The sequence below is a fragment of the Takifugu rubripes genome, chromosome 3 (genome assembly GCF_901000725.2).
Source record: "Takifugu rubripes chromosome 3, fTakRub1.2, whole genome shotgun sequence".
In the NCBI taxonomy this organism is placed as follows: Eukaryota; Metazoa; Chordata; class Actinopteri; order Tetraodontiformes; family Tetraodontidae; genus Takifugu; species Takifugu rubripes.
In genome coordinates this window covers 5626423-5653485 of record NC_042287.1, presented here as the reverse complement: position 1 = coordinate 5653485, position 27063 = coordinate 5626423, and the positions used below count along the sequence as shown (strand labels likewise).

Genomic DNA, 27063 nt, shown 5'->3' with positions numbered 1-27063 from the left:
AAATTCTACACAGGAATCTTCAAACTTGTCTAACTTTTAAAGGACTTAACTGTAAACTGAATCTGGATTTCTGTCTTAACTCCACCAAGACGTCGCATCCCCAAAGACTCTGCTCCTGGTGGGGTCCAGGGAGAATACCTGGCCATGGACGACTATGGGGACGAGGACGAGGTACCTGCCTTATTTCTAGTTTTGTCTACTTAATCTGGATTGACTGGCAACACCAAATCGATTTTTGGACTGGCTTCTTCTCTGCCAATGTTTTAACCATGTTCAGGGAGTTTCATGTGTTTCTGTCACTCTCTTTGTCTTCTGCAGGTGTGGCTGGTGTGGATGGACAAAACCAGTGAGAAACAAGAGAAGAGCATCAGACAGCTGGCTCAGGAGGGCCAGACAAGGCAACGCTCACGACGAGAACGTCCTCACTTACTATCGGTAGGACAGACAGAGAAGTCCTCCTGACGAGCAGTTAATCGAAACGCCAACATCAACTGAGCTACAACTCTGGTTTCTCCGTGGGTTGAAACGTTCAGGTACCAGCTCAAACTCTTCGCCCGGGATGTGTCTGGACCGTCAGTACTTGGCTATTGATGAGATCTCCAAGCAGCTGGACGTGGAGCTCATCTTCCTGTGTATGATGGATGAGACGTTGCCCTTTGACCTGCGGCCTCCTTCTGCCGCCTCATGCTCCATGCACATGTTGATCGAGACCCACAGGAGCTAGTGACGCCTGTCAAGTTTGCCCGCCTGTGGACTGAAATCCCTACGTCCATCAGCATTAAAGAGTTGGTCCCTTTTAACACGCTACCAACAAATCTGTGAAATGTTTGTGATGAATTTATCCTCCTCGTGTTGTGTTGGTCTCAGGTAGAGCATCAGATTAATGCAGTAGAGGCGTTTCAGCATTCATTCGAGATGCTTTAGTGGTTTCAGCAGTTTTACTTCATGTCAGGCTGGAGTGGTTTTTGGAAATATTATTAGAAGAAGTGTAAAAAGAGACTTCAGGGGTGTGCTAGTTTTACTCTCTCCTACATGTATTTTATCAGATTTTTTTATGTGGGCTTTGTAAAAATGTTATTTGATTCAGTGCCGAGTTTCTTACGCCACATTTGCGTGGTGGCACATGGCTCATTTAATCTATTAAGCTCACACTAAATGTAAATTCTCAGCCAGTCTCTCCCTCCTTTATGTGCCGTCCTCAGTTATGACTCCAACATGGACGACAGCAGAGACAACAAGAAGAACCGCTTCTCCAACACGATGGTTTTCATGGAAGAGTATCTCAACAACGTCCTGAACGATGAGCTGCCTTCCACAACGAAGAGAGAAAACAACAAACTAACCTATGAGGTTTGGCCCCCCACCTTTCTGTTGATAGTTTTAAAAACCATCGCGTTACACATGATTCGCAGCATCTCACCATTATCCAGTGTAGCGTGACATTGAAACATTATTCAGTTGTTCATGGATGTACATGTGTACGTGTGCTAAAGAGAAGAAACTGCTGCCTGGGTTGAGGCTCGCGAACTTACAACCTTCAGGTTACAAGACTGACGTGCTCTATTTCACAGTTGAATACTATACAACATACATAGATCAAACAAAGAGAAGGAAGTTGTGATGAGTCCGTAACACTTCAAAAGTGGTTTTTTTTGTCTCCAAGGTGGTGAGTTTGGCCAACATTTGATCTACTTTGTGGTTCGATAACAACAGCTTTTTCGAGCTGCTCAGACTCACCAGAACACTGCTGGGCATCATAGACTGCAGACCAAATCCTGGATATGCTGGGCTCCTCATCAACGATGATGGGACAGGTATTCTGTCAGACACTGTCTAATTGACTGACTGAACTGACTGACTGACTGACTGATGTGCTATTTTTCCATCTGTAGGCAAAAATGTAAAGCGCTCTATACATGGGGTGGGGTCAGATGATGTTCCACCATGGTCCTGAACAGGAAGGCATCCATATTTGGAGGGGCGGGTGCCCCGAGGGGGATCCCTGGGGGCCGGACTCGTGCTTGAAGGACAGAGAGGTTGGGAAGGACAGCATTGACAAGATGGACATAACAGTGATGGACACCAACTGAAAATACTGGAGATATTACAGGTAACAATGGATGTCAGCCGTGCACATCATCCCAGTATATAGGATGAGCATTTGTATGTTTCCCAATATATTGAACTGAAGGAATTTAAAAAAATATATCGTCTGTTATTTATTATTAATTAAATTTCAATAAACGTGAACTGAGATTTCACATTTCCTCCCTTTAATTCCTCTCAAAACAAAACGAGTCAGCATTCCTCGTATATCGGAACGGACTCCCTACAATGTAAAGAAAACATTTTCCCTGCTCTTCTACAGTTTATCCTGAATGTCCGTTGGACTACCGCCTCTCCTTCCTGCTGTCTGTATTTAAAAGGACTTTGTGGATGTTTATCCCATGGCTGATGCTGACGCCACCACAAATTTGGAAGAAGCAGGTATTCAGGACTGAGCCCTCTTTCATTCAGCATCACTGGCTAAGTACAGTTAGGAACCATCAACGATTCACGTTCTACATTTCTGTTGCTGTATTGTAAATGCACTGAGGCTAACATTAAGAAATAACTGAAAAGCCAATAACACACATGTTTGAGCCCAGTTGTGCAGAACAGCGTGCACGTCTGTCTAAATTTAGAACATCAGTGGCCTCATTTTGTTATTTACATCCATTTATGCTCTTTACATACTTTCAGTATTTTTCCAGGCTTTCATATTCAGTGCACGTATGAGAAGTCACCAACCAGTCAGCCCTGCTGATTGTTAAGTTTTGTGTGTGTGTGTGTGTGTGTGTCTTCAGCCACCATCAATCTGCAGCACATTGGAGAGCAGGCAGAAGCTATGTTTGGGGTCGGGTATGTCTGCTGAACCTTTTATTGATGCTTTTAAAGACATCTGAATCTCCATTGTTATTCCTCTTTTCCATTTAAAAGTAATGGCAGAATCCGGTCAACAGTCTTAAAACATAGTGTGTGCCTGCATGTGTTGCGGGCCTGTGTGTACAGGAAAGGGAACAGCATCCTTGAGATGGACGAATGAAGGAGGTCGGATGTTCCTGAGGGTGCTGATCCATCTCATCATGCACAACTACGCTCCTCTGGTTTCTGGGGCCCTGCAGCTTCTCTTCAGACACTTCAGTCAGAGACAGGAGGTTCTGCACACATTCAAACAGGTACACACACACACACACACACACACACACACACACACACACACACACACACACACACACCACACACACACACACACACACACACACACACACACACACACACACAAACAAGGGCAGTGACAGTAGTTGCTGCCTCCAAACTGCTGCCTTGATTGCCAAGATGATTGAATGGTTTCAGCCTCCTCAACATCAGGAAATTAGGAATTTGAAACACTATTTGCGTCGTACGTGCTCTCATGCATGAGCAAAAGGGAATAAAAGGCTGCCCTGTGTTGAGGCTCGAACTCACGACCTTCAGATTATGAAGACTGACGCGCTGCCTGCTTGCGCCAACAAGGCTGCGAAGCTGCTGTTTTTATTTGTCCCATGGACTAAAAAAGCTTCTGCCTTCAAACGCCACTGAAGCAGCAACTTGGATGCCGTCACGTCCGGCCTTGGTGACCCACAGACCTGATTCGCACAAACAACATGCATCACAGCTCGTTCGCCATTTGCAGCAAAGAGGCCTCAATTTAAAAAAACAAACAAATGTGGCAGTGAGTCCTGGATTAATCCAACGGTGTGTTTCCGTGTGGCTGCAGGTCCAGTTATTGATCTCGTCTCAGGATGTTGAGAACTACAAGCTGATCAAGGCAGATCTGATCGACTCCGAACACTGGTGGAGAAATCTGAGCTGTGGGTGGAGAAGAAGAATTCGGGGGGAGGCGATGGGAAGAAGGAAAAGAAAGACAAAAAGGAAAAGGAAGAGGTAGAGAAACTGTTTTTCACACGTCTGACATTCATAGCTTTCATTAACAGTTTAAAGCTAACCACAGACAATTAACATTTAACTTTTAAACGCATTAAAAACTGCACCATTTACATCTGTCTCCGCCTCGTTAACAAGTACTAATACTTAGTGAAGCAATGTTTTTGATGCTGCATCCATCTTTTCGGCACGGGGCTTGGTGCTGCCTCAACTTGTGACTAGCTGATCTGGTATCAGGTTTGGTTTGGACCTGCTTTGCATGTGACGCTTCTCTTCTCTGTCACGTCTTCCTGCTGTATGTTCATTGCCCTTAATGTGCCTTTTACATGCATAAACTGTGTTTTATACACACTTCCATTTCAGGCTGCTGATGCAACAAGCAATGTTAGGCAAAAATGAAATTGCTGATCTTTTTTTAAAGACGTAATTCAGATCATTTCTTTTTCTCCAACCAGCCACTGTGATTATGGTGTCTTGATGTAATAATTAGTATTGTCAGTTACATTTTTTATAACAATTAACTGCTGTTATGTTGTTGTTTTTTACCCTGGAGTAACAACTCACTTGAGCTGAGTAAATCCCTTCACATATTGTGTCGTGGTGACAAAATCAAACTGGTTGTCGTGACAAAACACTCGAAACGGATCCCCAAAATACCCAAACAGCTTAAAATGCTGCTGGTGGGATCTGAAAGAAACTGTCAGACATCCTTGACATCGCACACCATATCTGGTGGAAATCTGAGGCTAATCCCATCAACAAAGCTGTGATATTTGATTTCCATATTTGGAGGTCTTTCTTCCCAGAGCGGGCGGTTTTCTTTCATAAACAATCATCTGTTAATTCCAGTTCTCAGTTATTTCACTCAGACCTGTGGAAGAAAGACGAATCATATGTTTAAAAGTATTTTAATGCAGCATGTGGAAAACACCATAAGCCTTCCAATAACAGGCTCATGTAGTCCGTGCCAGGCTATGAGCAACTCCCTGCTGTTCCAGTATGATACCAACATTAATATAGAAAGAAATGTCCAAAGTTATTTATCTGATGGCCGTTCCTACACGAATGCGTTCCTGGATCATGAATAGTACTTCCTATTGTGTTTTAGTATGCATTGTTGATCTAATATGACAGTATGACATTGATACTGTCATCCTATGGTATGTTGTTGGGTTTTTCCCAAGATTCAGAGTTAACATAGTTTCAGCAGGATCAAAATGATGGGCACATTTAAGCCTCGTCTACAGCGCATCTCGAGAACGTGTTTGTGAGAATCGCCCAGATTTATAATTATTTGTGATGTCATAGAGAGAAATGAGCCCACTTTATTTAATGGAGCCATCTGCCCACAACGATCTGCATATGCTGTCTTACCCTCTGCATCCTGCAGGGGGCATTAGAGGATGCACCACCAAAGAAGGAAAAAGCGGACAAGGGCAACGAGAAACTACCACAATGTCAAAGAGGTGAGACTATTTTCACAATTACTTCCCTTTGAGAGCTGATCCAATCTCCCGAATCTCTTCCCACAAACACCTGTCAATCGACCCATATGCGTGGGGCATGTATTTTATTTTATTATTGTTGTTGTTATTATTGGTTTTGGTGGTGGTTGCTTCTTGCAATACTGTTGTCTATTGCTTCAGCAGGGGTGGCTTTTATTCCTCCAATTAATGTTTTTCATTCGTCTGTTTTACATCCTTCTCTTGAGATAAAACAAAAAATACACAAAGCATTCACAATATTTTACCTTCAATTATATTCAGCCAATGAAAATGTGTTTTTCATGTATTTAATAGAAATGTTTTTTGTGATTTTTTAATCTTTGTGTCTACATTCTTCAAATCCCGGTCATCTTATGTGGGTCAGGACCTTTTTTTCCAACCTCAACGTTTGCCCAATCATTGGAGCCAGCTCCGCCATCCCACTTCTCCAGTTCCCGATCTTCCATTATTTCCCATTCCACAAGCCTATTTTAGGCTGAAACAACACCAAATGCTGCAAAGACACTATAAAATGAACCGTTTTCTTGGTAAAGTCTGCGGTCAAGTTGCAGCCCTGGACCATGAACAGCCTAAATAATTCTTCAGTAAAGATCTTAAAGAGTTTTCATGAGGACCCTCTAGCTGCAGACTGTCCCATTGTTATATATGACCCTACCTTTGATAGTTTTACTATTTTATTTGCTTATTTGCTTCTCGCCCTGTCTGTTTATTGTTGTTGTTGTTATTACTGGTTTGTGCTGCTGGAGGTCGAGACTATAATTTGACTGGACACAGTTTCAACAAGCACCTCTGAATGTTACAGTAGTGCTGCTCTTCTTGGATGCAGCAGTTCCCTGTCTTCTCCCACATCTCTGCCCATCTATGGCAACAATCTGAACCAGTTCACGCTTCAGCTAATCTTGTCTGCTAACCAACGCTGTCCTTCACCATGAATGGAAAGCAGAATGGGAACATTCTCAATGAAAGAGGTGGCCATAAGCTAAAGAAGACAGGAAGAGATTGCTTGAGTTTTCTGTCAACATAAACCTTTGAAAGGTTCAGTGCACGAACAAAAACAACAGAATCGGTGTATCACAGGTCAGTGTAAGGTTGGAGGATTCCACTGACCCATGTGCCACAGGCCACAGAGGTGGTCTAGCAATTTCTATTTGGACAGGAAACTAAATATATCAGCAGTAAAATGCAGTGAAAGTGTCAGTCAGGCTCCACTGACTCATTAATGCCTTGAAAACTGCTTGTGTAAACGTGTAAATTTCTTTCCTTTATTCTAAAACCTTCATCTGCAGATTGCTTACCTGATTTGTAACATCTTGATATCTTTTGTTCTGTTAAAGTTGTAAAATAACCAACTTCACAATATATAAGCAATTCTAAAAATGTGCGTGAAGCACACAATCATTCCTAAATAGAAGAAACGCTTCTTTAGAAGATGAAGTTTGGGAATTTTAGATTATTGCCATAAATAGTAACATAATTTTCGGTCCTATTTGATGGGGACAACAGTGTACAACATGGTAAAAATGATGTGAAAATTTAGGACCAATGGAGACAAAACCCATCACAGATAACGAGTTCTTGAAAAGACTTGGAGCTTTAACATTTGTCTGCAAAAGTAGCTTTTTTAGGCCCCACTATTATGATCCGACAGGTGCTGACGTTTCGCTCCATGTAAGAACTGAGAAATCACAGAAACATCATCTTTGTGTCAGAGTGATGTTCTTTAAAGCGTTATTGTGTATTAACACATTATACTGGAGCTGGTTCGGCTTCGGTCTGACCAGCGGCTTGCCTTACGGTGCGTCCACAGGCTGTGAACACCAGCCTTCGCGCTCAGGACACTGTTTTGATTTTCTTGGCTCCTCTGTCACCTGCAGATTCTCGAGCGGCTCAACAAGATGTGCAGCACAGGAGTCTGGAAGAATCACGAGGCTGTTTGAAGAACATGGGGAGCACATAAAGTCATGCTGGACCTGCTGCAAGTGTCCTACGACCAGGTCAGGCCTGCCTTCACGGGTGATGTTTAAGTGACAGAAGAAGAGAAAGGACACGTTAACCTCTTCTGAGCACCAGCGCCCCCCTGTGGCTCTGATAGTGAACTGCACGAGACAGCGCTAATGCATTAAAGTAGGCTAGGCTTAATTATTGATAGAGGTTTTCAATACATGAAGCCTTAAACAAGCTCATACTTAGGCTTTACTGTTCCTGTAAGGCTTTTTCAACCTTCTTGAGTCTTTGACTAGAGGAATTATCTAAACTGTTCCATGCAGCTGTGACTGCCTGGATGCAATGTCTGATGCGCCCACTCTGCTGCTTGGAAGAGCAGTTCCAGAAGGTCATTTCACTGTCTGTCTGTCCTGTCTGTCTGTCTGTCTGTCTGTCTGTCTGTCTGTCTGTCTGTCTGTCTGTCTGCAGAACGATACGAAGATGCAGGAAGATCATCCGGTACACTCATCTGTTCCTGCAGAAGTTCTGCATGGGGAACCAGGAGAACCAGGCTCTGCTGCACAAAAACTTGAATTTGTCCTGAACCCTGGGGTACCTTCTTTCTACCCCGTAAACACATTCGTACAGAACGTTAAATGCATAAGATTGACGGTGAGATTTAACGGGTAAGTGTAGTACAAAGACAGCAAAGCAATATTTCAGCATCCAGCTGCGGCGCTTCTAAAAATGTCTTATTTCTGAGTGAAGCTAAAGACTGCATGGTGTGTTACAGAGGGAAAGGAGAGAAAATGTTTTTTTGTGGAAAGAAAAGAAAAAGAAAAATCCATCTGAACATTTGACAGCTGCGCGGATTCTCGGCTGTTTAGAACCTCCTAAAATGAGAGTGAAGAGGTGAAACGTTGCATGTTGACGGTTGTTGCCGCCTCCACAGTTGCTGGAGGCCGAGACAGTGCAGCACATCTTCAGCAACACCAGCTTTGCAGTGAGATATCAGAGAGCGTCCTGCAGCACTTCATCCACTGTCTGGCCACGCACGGCCGACACGTCCAGTACCTCAACTTCCTCCACACTATCATCAAGGCTGAGGGCAAGTACGTGAAGAAGTGTCAGGACATGATCATGACGGAGGTGAGGACAGAGACGCCATGTCATCCTTCTTCAGAATGTGTCCGTGAGCTGACCTCTTGTCTCTCTGTAGCTGACCAATGCTGGCGAGGATGTTGTTGTCTTCTACAATGACAAGACCTCCTTCAACGCCATGCTGCAGCTGATGGCAGAGAGCAGGGAGGGTGTGGGTGAGAACAGCCCCCTCAGGTATGCCAGACATCTAGAGGGAACAGTCTTTTATTTAAGTGTGTTGAATAGATTAGCTTCTGTACATTTTTAAGAGTGAAAAACCATCTGTGCAGCTCTTCCAACCTTCTCTATTAGCATGCTATGCTAATGCTTTGATTATCTCTTTGATACAGATGTACCATCATAAAATCCCAAAACACTATTTCTTTGAGAAGCAATAATATTTTAAAACTGTGACTATTTCACGATGAAGTCATGGATTTTTAATGCGATTTGAGCTTATATTGTCAACCGTGTTGGACTTTTCCACCATTTTCAGGTACCACATCTCTTTGGTGGAGCTGCTGGCCGCCTGTGCTGAGGGCAAAAACGTTTACACTGAGATCAAATGTACCTCTCTGTTACCGCTGGAGGACGTGGTCCGAGTGGTCACGCACGAGGATTGCATCACCGAGGTACTGGCCTCCTCCCTCTTTCTCTCTCCGTTAGCTGGAGCCGCTTTCTCGTTTGAATCTGCGTCTGTCTCAGGTGAAGATGGCCTACGTCAACTTTGTGAATCATTGCTATGTGGACACCGAGGTGGAGATGAAAGAGATCTACACATCCAACCACATCTGGAAGCTCTTTGAAGACTTTACGGTCGATATGGCTCGGGTAACTGTCCACGCCGTGCAAGCGTCCATGCCACCAGGAGGTCCCCGTGGTTTAATTAGTTTCTCGATCGTTTTTTACAGGTCTGTAACAAACGAGAGAAGCGTCTGTCTGATCCCATCCTGGAGAAATACATCATAAATGTGGTCTTTGACACCATCATGCCTTCTCAGCTCCCCGTTCTCTGAGAACAGGCACTTCCCTGCAGGTCAGGACCACGAGACACCCTGATCACTGCTCATGTGTTTGTCACTCGGTCAGTCAGCTCCAGACAGTCAGATGAGAAAAGTAAACAGGAAATGAGGAGCACATTATGATGACCATGAATAAAGTCAAAACTTCTACAAAATAGATAAATCAAGCTAAGCTTTATGTAAATGTCACACCAGCCAACTTAAATGAGTAAACTGTGATGTTTTATACATATCATTTTAGGAATTTGATAGAATCGGCACAACAGAGAGTTTCATTGGGCTGTGACTGATGCATTTATGGCCTTCACCAGTCTGCCGCTGACTCCTCGTGTTGTTTGTTTCTGTCAGACGCATCACACCATTGTGACGCAGCTGTTGCAGTCATCGGTCAGGCTTCATGGACTGTCCCTGGCTGCAGCAGCAGCACCGAGGTCAGGTGGAGGACCTGCATCAAGACCCTCGCAATGACAGGTCTCCCCGTCTCTCTTCCTCACACACACACACACACGCACACACACATGCACACACACTCTTCTCTCAGCAATAATGACTGTGAGCCTCTCCTCTGCAGCAAAGAGTCGTTCCATCTCTCTTCCTCTGGACCTGGAGGCCCAGATCAGCTCCATGCTGTCCACCTCTGCCCTCAACTCTTTGTCCCGCACCAACCCAAACTACAGGTCCACCTCCCGCTCCTCCAGGCCTGTGGCTTCTACCAACCCTTGGGATTACAAGAACATCATTGAGAAACTGCAGGTACATGCGGTCCGCCAGCGCCAACGAACACAGCCATCTATGATCAACGACATTATCAGGCAGCTACTTTTGATAGCAAATTATTCAACATGAGTTATGTAATGAATGGACAAACTCTCACATTTAAGATTGTTTCTGTGAACAAGAAACAGGTCCTTCGTCTCCACGCTGGTGTCGATGTCCATTATGCTATTTTTAATATGCTCAAACGTTGTGTGTTTGGGTGAGTCCAGGATGTCATAAACACTCTTGAGGAGCGTCTGAAGCCACTGGTTAATGCTGAACTCTCGGTGCTGGTGGACGTCCTCCATCAGCCCGAGTTGCTGTTCCTGGAGGGGACGGATGCCAGACAGCGCTGCGAGTCCGGAGGGTTCATCTCCAAGTAGGTCCAGATTCATCAGCCAGGGGCTCAGATGCAGAGAAGATGGGACTGATGTGTGTATTTGTGTGTAGGCTAATCCAGCACACCAAAGCGTTAATGTCTGCAGAGGAAAAACTGTGTATCAAAGTGCTGAGAATTCTGCAGGAGATGCTGATCAGAACTCTGGACTTTGATGAAAAGGTCAGTTCCAACTCTACTGCCTCATTCCAGCCTAAATCCAGTTGTTCCATATCAGAGGAGAACAGCTGTGGAATCAGAACAAGACTAAAAAACACACCTCAGAATCCTGATTTGTTTCGATAGTTAGAGGACAAGAGGCAAGGTGCAACCAACAAAGTGTGTTACACCACATCTGTTACACATCTGCTACGATTTGAAGGATTTCACATAAGGTCTCGTAATTAGCCTTAACTCGTCCCAGCGGCAGCATCAATGTAAAACTCTTTCATGAGCAGGAAAAAACATAAATAAGCCTCACCGCTATATAAAGCGCAGGGTTGGGGCCTGGGGAAAAGCCTAGCAGCTCAGACACCAGAAATTATGGTGTGTTTTACTGAATCACTTGTGTGTTTTTCTTTTCTTCAGGGAATTCCACTGCGCAAGGTTCTGCTGCAGAACTACTTGTTTCCGAATAAGAAAACCAACCCAAAAAATGACCTGGCTGAACTTGGAGCTGCGGGTAAACTTTGCGTTTCCACATTAAAAGTTGACGCTGCGACAAATGTTAAGGAGAAATATGATTTACGTGAGTCAGGTGGGGAGCAAGATCGAGACTGGGCGGCAGTGGCAGCAGTTCAGTGTCGCCTGGACAGAGAAGGAGGAACCAAATTGTTCACTGATCTGGTGATGAGCACCAAGAATGACAAGATCTTCCAGGAGAGCATCCAGCTGGCCATCTGTCTCCTGGAGGGGGGGAACACAGAGATACAGGTGACTGATAGACTTATAAGCATGTACTCACATGCACACAGAGAGAGAGAGAACAGGAACCACGGAGTCAAACCAATACTGAAACAAAGTGCTGTTAATGTATGAAGCATTTAGAACATACACACATTTATGTTATATATATATATATGTGTGTGTATATATACACGCACACACATACATTCTTCTTGAAAAGTAGGAATGTGCTGGATTTAAACATCTACCACCATTCAAGAAAGTTAGGATGAGCTTCTTGGAAAAGTCCCACCATTGGGCTTTTATAAATTCCACTTGTGGCCAGAACAGCCCATAATAGTCAACCTGTGGTGTTCCTGTGTAAAGAGCTCATGATAATGGGAAGGTCCGTGTTTCCTGCAGAACTCCTTCTACAAACTGATGATGGGTGACAACAAGTCAGAGAAGTTCTTCAAGGTTCTTCATGACCGGATGAAGGAGGCTCAGACAGACATCAAAGCCACAGTGTCTGTGAACGTCGGCGAGATGACGTACAAAGCCAACGAGAAGGAGCTGGAGACCGGTAAGACCCGTACGCGGACCCGCCTCAGAGCTCTTGTGGCGTCGGTGCATCATGCAGCTCCGCCTCTAGCGTTTTATGGAGATGTGCGAATATCTCGCATCAGACTTCACGATCAGTTGTGTTCATGCTGAACTGTGTGGCGCTGAAATGTCCCCCCGCCCCTTCCTACAGTCCTCCCTAGTGCGGGTCATCCACTGCTGGTCCAAGGACAGTCCATCGCCCCCATCCCAGGAAACGCCGTGCTTCCCGTTCAGCCAGTTGCAGAGCAGAAGGAGGTGGAGACCGAGATGGGCCCAGCCGTGACCATCATGAAGCCCATCCTGAGGTTCCTACAGCTTCTCTGTGAGAACCATAACCAGGACCTGCAGGTCTGGTTCCACTAACCACCTAATCGGAGAAATTCGCTGACAACAATAAAAAGTAGTGATGAAGCAGGTGGTTGTAGAGGACAGGGGAGCATATTTGATGTCATTTTTTGTTTTTGTTTTTTTTCAGAACTTCCTGCGCTGCCAGAATAATAAGACCAACTACAACCTGGTGTGTGAGACGCTGCAGTTCCTGGACATTATGTGCGGGAGCACAACAGGAGGCCTGGGACTGCTGGGCCTCTACATCAACGAGTCAAACGTCCATCTGATTATTCAGACGCTGGAGACCCTTACCGAGTACTGCCAGGGTCCGTGCCAGGAGAACCAGGTAGAACGGGACAGTCGAGGTTGTTTGTGGTGTTCAGCCCATAGACACGTTTGTCTTTTCTGTCTTTGTCTCAGACATGTATAGTGACCCCATGAGTCCAACGGGATTGACATAATCACGGCTCTTATTCTGAATGACATCAGGCCCTCTTTGTCGTGACGTAACCGGATGGAGATGGTGCTCCAGCTGAAGGTACACGGACTTTTCCCCTGGGGGGCGGTAGTGAGCTGTCCAGGAGGAGCTTCTTTCTCTTATGTCACTGTCAGAAAATGAGTAGCTGTCATGTAAATGTGTTTCCAGTGGGAGAGATGAAGAAGTTTGAGTCTATTATCATATATTAATAATCTTCATCACCAGGGAGAGACTGATGGAGTCACAGATACATTAAATTTCAAGCTTTGAATGTTTTATGCGATGGTGTGTCGCAGAGGTCGTTACTATTTTTAGATAAATGTGTTGTGATGAAAGCCACACTTGTGTTTTTGATGCCACTGCTTGCTGCTGTCCTCCCTCTTACTAGGACAACGCTTCCAAGCTGCTGTTGGCTCTGATGGAGAGTCGCCATGACAGCGAGAATGCAGAGAGGATCATGATCAACCTTAGACCCCGAGAGCTGGTGGGACACACTTCTTCAGTTCGAGACTGAGACTGTTTAAAAGTCTTTAATATTCTGTGTTACACTTGTATCTTCTGTCTGTGTGTAGGTGGAGATCATCAAAAAGGCCTATAACCAGGAGAGCGAAGAGTGTGAGGAAGATGAGGTCTCGCCCCGCGAGGTGGGCCACATACATCTACATTCTGGCTCAGCAGGTGACTCATTAATAGTGGAATCTGAAGTGAGCTGCCTCCTTGATCTGATGTTCATTGGTTCATTCATTTATCTCCAAAACACGTTTGCAGCTGGCCAGACACAACAAGGTCCTGCAGAACCTCCTGAAGTCTCTAAAGAAGAGCAAAGAGGGAGAGGAGGGAATCTCCTCCATGGTAAAGATCACCTCTCCATCCATCCATCCATCCATCCATCCATCCATCCATCCATCCATCCCATCCATCCATCCATCCATCCATCCATCCATCCATCCATCCCTTCCTCCATCCATCCACCAATCTATCCATCCCTCCTCCATCCATCCACCAATCTATCCACACATACCTCCTTCATCCATCCATCCATCCATCCATCCATCCATCCATCCATCCATCCATCCATCCATCCATCCATCCACCCCTCCTTTCACCCATCCCTCCATCCATACATCCTGCTCCAGCCATTCAGCATCCATCCATCCATCCATCTATCCATAACCCACCCACTCATCCATCCATCCATCTATCCATACACCCACCCACTCATCCATCCATCCATCCATCCATCCATCCATCCATCCATCGATACATACATCCATCCATCCACCCATCCATCCATCCATCCATCCATCCATCCATCCATCCATCCATCCATCCACCCATCCATCCATCCATCCATCCATCCACTCATCCATCCATCCATCCATCCATCCATCCATCCATCCATCGATACATACATCCATCCATCCACCCATCCATCCATCCATCCATCCATCCATCCATCCATCCATCCATCCATCCATCCATCCATCCATCCATTCATTCAATCATCCATCCACCCACCCACCCACCCACCCACCCACATACTCATCCATCCATCCATCCATCCATCCATCATCTGTCCACCAATCCATCCATCCATCCATCTATCCCCCACTCATCCATCCACCAATCCATCCATCCATCCATCCATCCATCTATCCATACACCCACCCACTCATCCATCCATCCATCCATCCATCCATCCATCCATCCACCCACCCACTCATCCATCCATCCATCCATCCATCATCTATCCACCCATCCATCCATCCATCCATCCATCCATCCATCCATCCATCCATCCATCCATCCATCTATCCCCCACTCATCCATCCACCAATCCATCCATCCATCCATCCATCCATCCATCCACCCACCCACCCACCCACTCATCCATCCACCCATCCATCCATCTATCCCCCACTCATCCATCCACCAATCCATCCATCCATCCATCCATCCATACACCCACCCACTCATCCATTCATCCTTCCTCCATCCATCCATGCTCCATCTTTAATGACACTCATGTGTTGGTGTAGTTGTAGATGACCACTCCAGAACGTTCTCCTTGTTGTTCTGTCCACAGCTGAACCTGAACAACCGTCCTCTGTCTCAGATGTTGAAGTCATCGGCTCCAGCTGCCGTCGTAGAACAGGACCCGCTAGAATACTATGAGCAGCACACAGCACAGATCGAGGTAGCACTAATGATAGAGTGACGTGTTACTGGTGTTTGGTCTGGACCAGTCTGAAGACTGCTACGGTCATGGTGGTCTCATTATCATACTGTCCAAGTAATCCTGATCATGAAGAACAGCGTCATATGTCTTATTTGGGTTGCTCCTGTGGTCAGACATCTATGAAGGCTTGTTCTGACCTCTGCCCACCAGATCCAGAGCAAAGACATTTGAAGTCACACGGTTCACTCAAGCTTTGTGTGCCTGCCTGTAGATAGTTCGAGAGGATCGCAGCATGGAGCAGATCGTGTTTCCCGTTCATCCCATCTGCGAGTTTCTGACGGAGGACTCAAAGTTCCGAGTGTTCAACACCACGGAGCAGGACGAGCAGGGCTCCAAGGTCACGCACTTCTTTGAACAAACCTCCTTCCTGCACGGCGAGATGGAGTGGCAGAAGAAGCTGAGGAGTGAGAGGACACACACAGACACACACAAACATCCTTGCATCTGTTAGGACCAGCTCTATACCCTGACCCCTCCATACTAACAATAACCTAAACCAAATCAAAACCGTGTTTTAACCCTCAAACAGCCCATTAAAGTTTTGAGGACCAGATAAAATGTCCTCACTAGAAGAATGTGGATTTTGGTACTCGGTTATGTAGCAAGTACAAGAACACACACCAACACACACATTTGATGCCTTTACTTGTCTATTGCAGGTTATACCAGTGCTGTACTGGTTCTCCAGGAGGATGTCCCTGTGGGGAAACCATCTCCTTCAACCTCGCCGTCTTCATAAATCTCATTCATCGCCTTTTTTTACCCCTACGACTCTGGACAAGGTATCTGATGGCCTATAGCAGTTTCACACAGCGGCTCAAAGCAACACCAACTTTTGTACTTAATAGTAAATGATTTTATTAATTATTCTAATAATGACAGTAAAATTTAAATCACAGATATATAATCTGATTATTTTACTGTATGTGTATATAAGAGTTCCTGGAGTAAATGTGTCCTCTCCGCCTGCTGCGTTGTGTCCTCTTGTACACCTCCTCTCAGTAGGAGCCATTGACGACTCTTGTTGCTGATGGTGTTCTGGATCCTGACCGGCCTCTCCGTACTGGGTCTGTTCTCTCAGCGCTATGGCCCTCCAGCCTCTCACCATCGCTCTGATTATCAGATCCATCTACCACTTGGGCCTCGGCAACACACTCATCCTGCTGGGTTCACCTCAACGTACGTCACACTGTCTCACACCTGCTCCCATTATCCATCCCAACGCTCCCATCAGGGCAGCACAATCCTGTCAGGCTACCTTCATTTTCTGTCACTCTGTTGATTCTGTTAATCCGTTTGTCGCTCTGCGGCTGTGCAGCTGATCAATAAGGTGGTGTTCGTGGTGAGCTTTGTGGGGAACAACGGCACCTTCATCATGGGATACAAGGCGATGGTGATGGATGTGGAGTTCTTGTACCACCTTGCCTACGTTCTAACTTCCACATTAGGACTGTTTGTGCATGAGCTCTTCTACAGCATCCTGGTATGTATGCAATCACACACACACACACACACACACAATTTGTCATCTCTAATCATCACAATCTTCCTGCAGCTCTTTGACTTGATCTACCGTGAGGAGACCCTGTTCAATGTCATAAAGAGTGTCACCCGCAATGGCCGGTCCATTCTGCTGACGGCGCTACTCGCCCTCATCCTCGTTTATCTCTTTTCAATTGTGGGTTTCCTGTTCCTCAAGGAGGACTTCATTATGGAGGTGGACCCACTGGCACAGATCGCTGCTGGTAACATCAATATCATATTAGAGATCTGGCAACAGAACCACGGCTTGAGATGGAGATCTTGAGTCTAACCCCTTGAACATATTTGTGTCTGATTTCAATTAACACGTTTCTAAAATGGAATTCTGGGCAAATCCAAAGGAAGCATATAGAAGTATATTTTCTTGTTAAATATTAGGAGAATAATAAGCACATGTTCTTCAGCATCTTGTTGTATTTGGAAGAAAAAAACTGCTGCAAGATTAGTTTAAAATCTAAATGTCTTGATTTAGTCAAGGAAAAAATGTTAAGTACAGGAATATTGAATGAACTCTGAGTTGAGGGATATTAGAAAAAGTGTATTTATTAGTGTAATGTTTATTATGGATGTGTTCAGCTCCTCCGCAGAGCGAAGCTTCTCGGGACTTTCTTAAATCATGCTCTGCAGAAGAAGTCAGCTGCGTGGCTGAGAGTGAGGTTGAGGAGGATGGTAAGATGGATCATCAATGGATGTTTAAACTTTCCAGTGTGTACCGCAAGCCATAATACTGTGTGTGTGTGTGTGTGTGTGTGTGTGTGTGTGTGTGTGTGTGTGTGTGTGTGTGTTCGTAGATGAAGCCAGCTCGGAGCGGGCGTGTGACACTCTGCTGATGTGCATCGTCACCGTGTTGAATCACGGCCTTCGGAATGGAGGAGGAGTCGGGGACGTTCTCCGTAAACCATCCAAAAATGTTGGCACAACTTTATCTCACGCCCATTTGTGTTGCAAAAGAAATACTTAAGTTTGGAACCACTTTAAAAGACAAGTCTGCACTTTAAATCAACTCACTTCGATACATCTGCACTCGTGTGTGTGTGTGTGTGTGTGTGTGTGTGTGTGTGTGTGTAGGAGCCGTTGTTTCCAGCCCGTGTGGTGTATGACCTGCTCTTCTACTTCATTGTCATCATCATCGTCCTGAACCTGATCTTTGGTGTCATCATCGACACATTTGCTGACCTGCGTAGTGAGAAGCAAAAGAAGGAGGAGGTTCTGAAGACCACCTGCTTCATCTGCTGTGGGTGACAGAGGCAAACTCACCACTGTATTCTCTCAGGAAACTATCTCATCAGACTGGGTTTACAGGCCTGGAGAGAGACAAGTTTGACAACAAGACGGTGTCCTTCGAGGAGCACATCAAGCTGGAGCACAACATCTGGAACTACCTTACTTTATTGTGCTGTTGCGAGAGAAGAACAAGACGGACTACACCGGCCCCTGAGAGCTATGTCGCGCACATGATAAAGGTCAGGCCTGATGCACTCATACTCAAAATATACTATTATAAATAAGAAGCTAAGCCCCAATTAACACTCAGCATCAACGCCACCCATGCAGTATGATTTAGGATTGATTTATTTTGCTACAGTGGGAAATGTAGAACTTGGATTTATGTCTAGCAGTGATCTAAAGTTGCCAACTTGTCCTCCTGCTACAGAACAGCAACCTGGACTGGTTTCCACGGATGCAGGCAATGTCTCTGGTAGTCACTGATGGGGACGGAGAGCAAAACGAGATGAGGATGTTGCAGGACAAACTGGGAGCGACAATGAAGTAGTGCACACGCTGACGACACAGCTGACGGAGCTGAAAGAGCAGGTACGTAATCTCCAAAAGTTGAAACCGAACACTGACTAGTGGTGTGAGGATAAACAATGGTTGCCAATCTTGAATGAGAATATCTGTGCAATCACCTATTAGTACAGCTTGGTTGATCACATATTCTAAAGTTGCATCTCCAAATGTCCAACTTGATCCTGTAGATGACAGAGCAGAGGAAGAGGAGGCAGAGGATGGGATTTGTTGACGTCCAGGCGGGAGTGAGCGCTGCGCTGCCCCCTAGCGCTGCTGGTGGGAACCACCCGATCTACAAATCTTAAAATAAAAATAAAAATAAATCCTATATGTCCAGAATCTAGTTTGACATGAAAAGCTCTATTCCAGATGAGGACATGTGCTCGCTGTGCCAAACTGTTTTAAGAGGTGTGAATAATATACTTGCTTTGTAATGCCGGGGCTCAGCATAATTTATTTTGTGCTTCTCTATGAGCACTCTGGTAGGCTAGCATACAGCTGTCGTTAAAACAGCTGGATTCACAAATCTAGACTCAAGACCTGTTTATCCAGCGCGAAGGAGGACGATGCAGCTTGACCTGTGATTAAAAAACCCTTAACATTGATAAGAGCTGTGATAGGATCATCAAAAATGAAGTACTAACCATCCACGATGGAGGACATGTTGACATCACGCAGACATCGATAGAACAACTCAACAGTTGAAACTATGGGGAGTTTGTGTTTGGTTTACTGGTCTTACTGAAACATTACTGTAGCTCCTGTTTGATGTGAACATTTTAAGTAGCTCAAAGTGAGGAGGGAAGGGGGCTATAAATAATAACTGTGCAAAACAATAAATGTTTTACATTTTTCCTTAACAATAATGGCTACGTTTTTTAATCCCGCCAAAGCACCTGAAGACGGCTCTCAAACAGAGCGCACAGTAGCACAAATAGCTGTTTACATGGGTCAGAATCAGTACAAGCTCGCAGGATTACAATGCAGCATGGTTTCTGTAAATGTATAGAATAAACTGTTTGCCTCGGCTCTATGATGACCCTTGTAAATACCTGCTAATTTTTGCTCCTAATCACTGTCTTGCTATGACAACTGTCTTGCTATGATCCCACGGGATCACTGGTAAAGGCATTTGCAAATCTATATTTTATTGCCAGTTGAATTACAGCAATTCATTCTTAAGCAGAAGGGCACCAGTTTCCAAGGCAGTTTTCTCTGTCAACTGGACTGGGTTTCTTCTCTTGAAGACGTTTCGCCTTCTATCCAGAAGGCTTCTTCAGTTCTGAACTCGCTGGGGACAGAGCTTGAAAATATAGCCCCTGGGACCACTGGCATGCTAATGATCTGGGTGGTCACCTGAGAGTCGTTTAGCAGGGTCGATTGGTCGGTCGTTCACCTAGTTTCAGTTGAGGTGTCTCCCCTTTGTCTGCTGGATCACATGGTGGTGAGTCTCCAGGTCTCCTGGAATGGTGTGAATGTTTGGTTTGTTGTTGGAAGGAGTGGAGGACTGCATTGTATGTGGGTGTGATAGGAAGTGCCTCAGGCCACAACCTCTGTTTAAGGATGGTTTTTCCAATTTAACATGGATAGCTTCCTTGACACCCCTCTCAAACCAGCGGTCTTCTCTGGCCAGTACCCGTACTTGGCTGTCCCTCGAAGGAGTGCCCACTCTCCTTTAATGTAAGTGGACTGCTGAGTCCTGACCCGAAGAGGTGGCACGTCTGTGTTGTGCCATTCTTCTGTGGAGAGGTTGTTTGGTTTCCCCAATGTACAGTTCCTTGCATTCCTCCTAGCACTGTATAGCATAAACAACATTACTTTGTTTGGGTCTTGGTGTCTTGTCCTTTGGGTGTACTAACCTCTGTCTGAGAGTGTTGCTGGGGTTGAACTGAACCGGTTTGTCGTGTTCAGTTCAACCTACCTACATACCTACATACATACCTACCTACATACCTACCTACTACCTAATACCTACATACATACATACATACATACATACATACATACATACATACATACATACATACAGTGGAAGGTTTGGCCACCCTTGACAATTGGCATTATTTTTATTCACCAATCATTGGGTGTTTAATTCACAACTTAATTTTGATATATCAAATAACTGATGAACACAATCATATTTCAGCAGTGAAATGAGGTTATTGGGTTAACAGAAAATGTGCAATATGCCCCAAAACAAAAAAAAGGCTTGTGCATAAATTTGGGCACCTTAATAGAAAAATCATTATTAGTAATTAGTAGAGCCTCCTTCTGCAAACTAAGAGCTAGATGAGTGTCAGGATCTGGATGATGGTATTTTGGCCCATTCCACTGTGCAAAACATCTGCAATTCAGTGATGTGTTTGAAGGATTCGAGCATGGACAGCCTGCTTCAAGTCATCCCACAGATTCTCGATGACGACTGGGATGGCCATTCAAACAATTGTACTGTGTTCCTTTGCATGAATGCTCGGGTAGATTTTGAGCAATGTTTTGGGGTCATTGTCTTGTTGAAAACACCCATCCCCGGCGCAACTCAACTTTGTGACAGACTCTGAACATTATTCTCAAGAATCTGCTGATACTGAGTGGAATCCATGCGACCCCCAATTTTAACAAGATTCCAGTACCAGCACTGGCCACAACAGCCCCACAGCAGGATGGAACTCCACCAAATTTTACTGTGGGAAGCAGGTGTTTTCTTCAAATTCTGTGTTCTTTTGCTGCCATGCATATCGCCTCCTGTTGTGACCAAACAAATTAAATTTTTGTTTCATCAGATTTCCTTGTGCAAATTGTGCTGTATCATTGACCGATGCACAGCGACGCCGTCTGCAGCAAGATATCTTTGCAAGTCTTTGGAGGTGGTCTGTGGGTTGTTTTTAACCATTCTGACCATCCTTCGTCTTTGCTCTCTGCAATTTTTCTTCCATTAAATAATAATAAAATAATAAAAATGATAATATTTTGTCCATGAATCACAGACTGCTGTTAATTATATTTTCAATATAATTAACAGCAGTCTGTGATTCAGATATTTTAGGCCAGCAGAGAAGGCCTTGCAGGCCCTGACGGCCCACCACTGGGTTTGTATCATAGCATAGTTTTATTGACAAATTCTAAATTGCAAGTAGCAGATATGAACAGGGAAATGCTACGTTATCCCCTTATTCTGCTACAAATATTCTGATGAGATAGGTGGGGAACTAATTCAGTTGGGGATAGACAGATGGAATATCAGTGTTGTTAGTATTATACTTGAGTTCTTTAGATATTGTTTTCAATTCAGAACTCTGCCACCTTTAGTTGGCTTTTGCAAAGTGGGAAATTCAATTTTATTCAAACACAAACACACACACACTCATAAAAAATTAAATCTCAAACTATGTACAAAAGTGCAACACTAAATCTCAGTGCAACATTAAATCCCAAACTATGTACAGGAGTTAAATAAATCTCAAAAGTATGTACAATAGTGCAAGATTAAATATCAAAAGTATGTACGATAGTGCAAGATTAAATCTCAATGTTAGAAGTACTTAGAAGTTAGAAGTCAATAACATCTGGCTGGATAATTATCAGGACATTAATAGCCCTCGCCTTTACCTGATTTCAGAGTGTGTAAACCCGCAATAACCATGAAATAATCCCAAAACAGGAAAGACTCGTAAGTAAATAGATTTCAATTGAGTGTGGACGTCTCCAACGATGTTGGCTTTCCTGTGTGCTTGATGTTTGGTGAAAAATGATCATACAACAAATAATGTAACGTTGAAAGACCTTTTCAAAACAAACAGTTAGCACCTGGCTCAAGGGTACCTTGGCAGTGCTCTGAAGGTGTTCTGGCCCCTTTCCCCTACAACCAGAACACCTTCCTCGTTTTGTTTGCACTTCTCAAACCGAGAACCCTCTGCTTTTTAGTCCCCAACAGTCTGAGCAACCACCGCTCGACAAATATATTATTTTGTACTATCCTATAATATTTGTGTTCTGTGTCATTTTTGGAAAATCGCATTGGTCTCAGCAAACAGAAGACTGTGGATGGACTGCAAATGGTAAGCAACAACAGATTTATTAAAACTGGAGATTACCAGATTGCAACATTAGTACCTTGAACCTTTTCAGTTTGAAATGATTTTGGAATGATTAAAATGCTGAATTTATTCAAACTGATCTCATTTAATCTATGAGACAGTGAATGTGAGCAATGACTGCTTACCCCTATTATAAAATACATTCTGAGTTCTAGAAAGCACTGAATTGAAATGTTCCTCCCATTAGCATTTTTGACAGAGTTATATTAACTCTAAAATTCATTTCACAATTAAATGAGACCCGAATCGGCACACACTTAATCAGTTACTTGTATCACCTGTATACAATTTGTCAATGATCCTGGAGTTTAATTGCACTGGCATAAAATTAATGTACCTATACAAAAGCCTTATTGGCTGAAGGCTAGTGACGCTGCAATCTTTAAACAACTAATACCGATCATTGGTCATTGATCCCCAAGCCACATCTACCCTATGTGTAACGACTGTTTAGTGCACTACCTTGCCATTAGCCACAGCTACATATGCTACTATGATATATCTGCCTACGACAGTGACATGCAGCCACACAGAAGTTTATCATCTCTGTAACCTGTAACGCTGAAGCTTCCTACCCGTTCTCAGTTTGGAATAAAACATAGAAACCCATTTGCACCTTCCTTCAGAAGCACCCTTGATTCCCTGTCCAGAATCATAGCCCATAACCTGCCGCCTCATCTTGCTGATGCAATGTTCGTATGATGCAGTACCCCAAAAAATCTCCAGGGGGCAGCCCAGGGTAACAGGTGTCCAAATGACTATGACACTAACCTCTGCACGAAACAGTCATACCCTAGTTAATTCTGACATGTTCTATTGTCCAGGGAATCAGCTATATAATATGAATTTAGTCAAGATATTATCTTACTTTCCTGAAATTCTATTATGAGAAAATGCTATTATGCTATGGAGAAATATTTGTACACGTGATTTGACATACCACATATTTCAAAACACCAAAAAACTACTGTCCACATTTACTTTCCATATCAAGACTGTTGGATGACAGTTTCATTTTTCAAAATATTTGCTCCTCACAACACCTTCAGCTAATTTCAATCATAGAACAAGAACATGTTGCATGTCTGTCAGAGCGAAGAACTCTGCAGAGATGGGTTGATTGGGACTTAAATTGAGGGGAACCTTGGTATGAACCAAAAGGCAAAGGAACAGGTTTTTTGACAACTCGTGGAATGAACTTCCCTGCTGGTCAGCAGAAAAAGACTTAGACTCCCAAACATTTAATTTTGCTTTGGCAATGACTTCGACCCCTACACATTACAAAAATTACATCTATGCACTACTCTGGACTTTCTAACCTAATATGCTTTCATTCATTTTTTTTTCATTTGAATTGTTATAATTAATGTACTTGCATGATCTCTGCCTATCTCTCCTCTACCTGTCCTCCTCCCCTCTTCTCCTCCCTCTCTACCCAGCCACCCATCAGCAGGAGGGTCCCCCTACATGAGCCTGGTCCTGCTCAAGGTTTCTTCCTGTTAAAGGGAGCTTTTCCTTGCCACTGTTGCTTGTTGGCGGTCAGGCCCTGGGATTCTGGAAAGCACTTAGAGACAATTTTTTTGATTGTAACAGATGCTATATAAATAAAGACTGATTGATTGAGAGTGTGATGAAGGGTGCTTTTGGTAGGACAGAGGAGTTCAAGGTGGAGAAGGCCAGCACCATAGATCCTTTCTGAGCAGACAAAGGCATAGAGGTCAGACTGAGATGGGCTACCTTAAATATTGGCAGAGAAAAGCAGAAGGTAACTCCCAGGCCAGAGACATGGAAGAAGATGGAGTGAAAAGAATAAAATTAGTGTGTGTAAGAAAAGACGATAGAGTAGAGGATAGGATGAGGAGTGTAGGTCATGGAGTTTAGAGGAAACTACAAGAATTAGTATAAAATATCAGAGGTTTAACTGCATCAAATTTGGAAAAGCCATGTAATTGAAGATGAATCAGATAACTTTAATCAATGAAATTGCCAATTTAATTTATACCACACTGGTCTACATGTAAGTTCAATCAATGTGCACTTTCATTTACAATCAGTATTAATATTATTTAGTATCAGTTGTGGTGTTAAAAATGTGTCCTAGATGTGTCCCTCTGCCCATGTAGAAATACAGTAGAGTCAGAACTTCATTTAAATGAGTGCAGTATAAGAACAATAGCAATACATTGTTAAAAATGAATCAATAAAAACTGCAGCCATAGACAAAACTTCAGTTACATAAGTCTACTGCCAAACGACACATAGAGCTTTCTGAATTGGATACTATCAATGGGCTATTATTATCTGAAGGACAATAAATAGAATCAGCAGCTCGCAATGTTCACAAACCAGATTTGAGTAAGATCACTGTCAGTTTCCTGGTAGAAGAACAACACTAATACGGTTTTCACACTGAAAATTAGCATATCGAGTGATGAGGGAACTATCACATAAATAATAAGTATAATATAACAGCTTCTTTATAACAAAACATGTACATTTTGCTTTTAAAGTATGCAGCTTTACAATATATGTCTAGAATTATTATTATTATTATAACTAACAATGACAACAATAACAACAACAACAACAACAATAATAATAATAGTAATAATAATAATAATAATAATAATACTATGATCAATGGGTGTCTTTGTTCTGACAGCATTACTGTGCCATTGATTGCTTTATAACAGCAATGGGTTTAGGTTACAACTTACCGGTATCTAAGTAGTTCAATCAAATGTGTATCTTGAAGTGCTTGGGATCAGATACACTGTAGGAGTCGCTGAGAGCAAAAAAGAAAACAGGGAAAAATGTGGGATAGTTATAATATGTAGCCCTTTTATTTCATCATTGATAGCTTTTATTTAAATATAAAATAAAATATGTAACTGATATGAATAGTTTTACTAAACTTAGAGTTGTGACAGGAATCAGAAGAGTTACAGTTTAGAATTAACTCAAGTTGGGCATTTACAGCGGGGAAAGGACATGGAATTGGACCACACTTGAAACAATCAACTGATTACCCAGTGCTATGCATAGCAACAGTTCAAAATAAACATCATCTGACATAAAGGCTGCTAAAGTTAAGTTTACTCTCTTACTATACTTGTTTTACATGTGCCTCAAGCCACAGGAAACTATTATTCAAATCTAATCTTTTTCTAAGTCAATAATTAAAACAATACATAAAAGTAATGAAATCTTAAAGCTTTAAACCTTTATTTCAAAATGATGTGGGTCATGAGACACCTTTTGAATGTGATGTGGATGTTAGTGGATATGTGGCGAAAACCTTTTAAAAAAAATTCTTCAAAATAATAATTAATCAAACAACCAGTACAACTGACAGTGTTTAAAATTTTAGTTAGGTCCATTCTTGGCCCTATTTCAATCTGTCCAATCAGCCCTGTGACACTTAAGATTTGACCTGGGGGTCAAGTCAATTCAAAGATAGCAAAAAACTACTTTATTCTAATTTTTGGATTTCAATTTTTTCTTTTCAATAAGATTTGGTTTGATGGTTTTTGACTCACATAACTTCTGTCATACGAGTTTAATGTTGTTGGTGTCAGAGGGGTATATAAAAAACGTCAATCAGATTTACAGTTTACACTTTTAAGGATGACCTGATGATGTATATATCCAACTGTGTGGGTCTAAACAAATTGATGTGGTGAGTGTAAATAAATAAATAAATAAATAAATAAATAAATAAATAAATAAGATGATTGTGAGACTCTAGCCTAGATTTAAACTTTCTCTCACCAAAAACCTTGCTTGCATAATGTGATTCCAGAGGGCAATGCACAAGTGTTACTTCACCCAATCTCATAACTCTTATAAGTTACTCATTTATCTTTGAGCTTGTTTTCATGTTGAGGTCATCTTAGGGCTCTAAATGTTTCCCTGCTCAGATAACTTAATTTGGGGGGATTTGTGTTGTTTGTATTTAGTTAATTTGCCTATATTGTAATATGTCTCATTTAAACTCTCGTAATTTAAAATTCCTTGCTCAGTAACCTTACATTACAGCCAAACCCATTCATTTATCCTACCTCAGTTAGGATGAGGTTACCTTTAGCAGCAGTTTACGTCACTTAAACTCCACACTCCTGTGAGATAAAAGCTGGATTGCAGTAGCAGCTAAACAGTCCTTTTTTGGTCATATCACGGTGATTGGACACCAAATAAGTCAGCTGCTTCGGAAGAATTTTGTAGACTCAGCAGTGAGCTGTGTTTTATGATTGCTTGACCTGAAAGGGGCTATTTCAGAGATGTGGATTTGGATTAGGGAAATAGATGAGATCCTGGTTATTTGATAAGGTCTTTGTACCAAAAAACAATTTTGCAACATTTTGCACATGTTTTATTTACTTGTCTATGTGTCAGCAGGGAGTCAGCTGAATG

General features: G+C 43.2%; 1 protein-coding gene across 1 annotated transcript in view; it reads left to right on the top strand.

Annotated features, from left to right (window-relative positions):
• itpr3 (inositol 1,4,5-trisphosphate receptor, type 3) overlaps positions 1–19419 on the top strand; it is a 31490-nt gene extending 12071 nt beyond the window's left edge. The window contains 67 exon segments of the mRNA XM_029833409.1: positions 90–171; positions 319–387; positions 389–435; positions 534–558; positions 560–665; positions 668–785; positions 1203–1350; positions 1664–1814; positions 1893–1927; positions 1930–1986; positions 2028–2082; positions 2085–2110; positions 2369–2384; positions 2387–2419; positions 2422–2487; positions 2847–2901; positions 3052–3082; positions 3084–3218; positions 3800–3854; positions 3857–3966; positions 5357–5432; positions 7120–7139; positions 7346–7465; positions 7884–7904; positions 7906–7987; positions 8327–8383; positions 8386–8543; positions 8614–8729; positions 9031–9166; positions 9240–9365; positions 9446–9522; positions 9524–9556; positions 9892–9952; positions 9954–9998; positions 10000–10027; positions 10128–10309; positions 10543–10691; positions 10763–10871; positions 11277–11370; positions 11446–11621; positions 11997–12156; positions 12328–12524; positions 12652–12852; positions 12927–12941; positions 12943–13044; positions 13373–13468; positions 13557–13637; positions 13639–13662; positions 13753–13836; positions 15071–15181; positions 15435–15628; positions 15885–15930; positions 15932–15970; positions 15972–16003; positions 16223–16313; positions 16315–16391; positions 16532–16706; positions 16779–16968; positions 17342–17434; positions 17557–17675; positions 17834–17999; positions 18068–18145; positions 18148–18197; positions 18199–18228; positions 18420–18534; positions 18537–18580; positions 18745–19419. Of these exon segments, the coding sequence (XP_029689269.1) occupies positions 90–171; positions 319–387; positions 389–435; positions 534–558; positions 560–665; positions 668–785; positions 1203–1350; positions 1664–1814; positions 1893–1927; positions 1930–1986; positions 2028–2082; positions 2085–2110; positions 2369–2384; positions 2387–2419; positions 2422–2487; positions 2847–2901; positions 3052–3082; positions 3084–3218; positions 3800–3854; positions 3857–3966; positions 5357–5432; positions 7120–7139; positions 7346–7465; positions 7884–7904; positions 7906–7987; positions 8327–8383; positions 8386–8543; positions 8614–8729; positions 9031–9166; positions 9240–9365; positions 9446–9522; positions 9524–9556; positions 9892–9952; positions 9954–9998; positions 10000–10027; positions 10128–10309; positions 10543–10691; positions 10763–10871; positions 11277–11370; positions 11446–11621; positions 11997–12156; positions 12328–12524; positions 12652–12852; positions 12927–12941; positions 12943–13044; positions 13373–13468; positions 13557–13637; positions 13639–13662; positions 13753–13836; positions 15071–15181; positions 15435–15628; positions 15885–15930; positions 15932–15970; positions 15972–16003; positions 16223–16313; positions 16315–16391; positions 16532–16706; positions 16779–16968; positions 17342–17434; positions 17557–17675; positions 17834–17999; positions 18068–18145; positions 18148–18197; positions 18199–18228; positions 18420–18534; positions 18537–18580; positions 18745–18861 (6013 nt within the window). The 3' untranslated portion in view covers positions 18862–19419.
• Positions 19420–27063: the final 7644 nt, after the last annotated feature.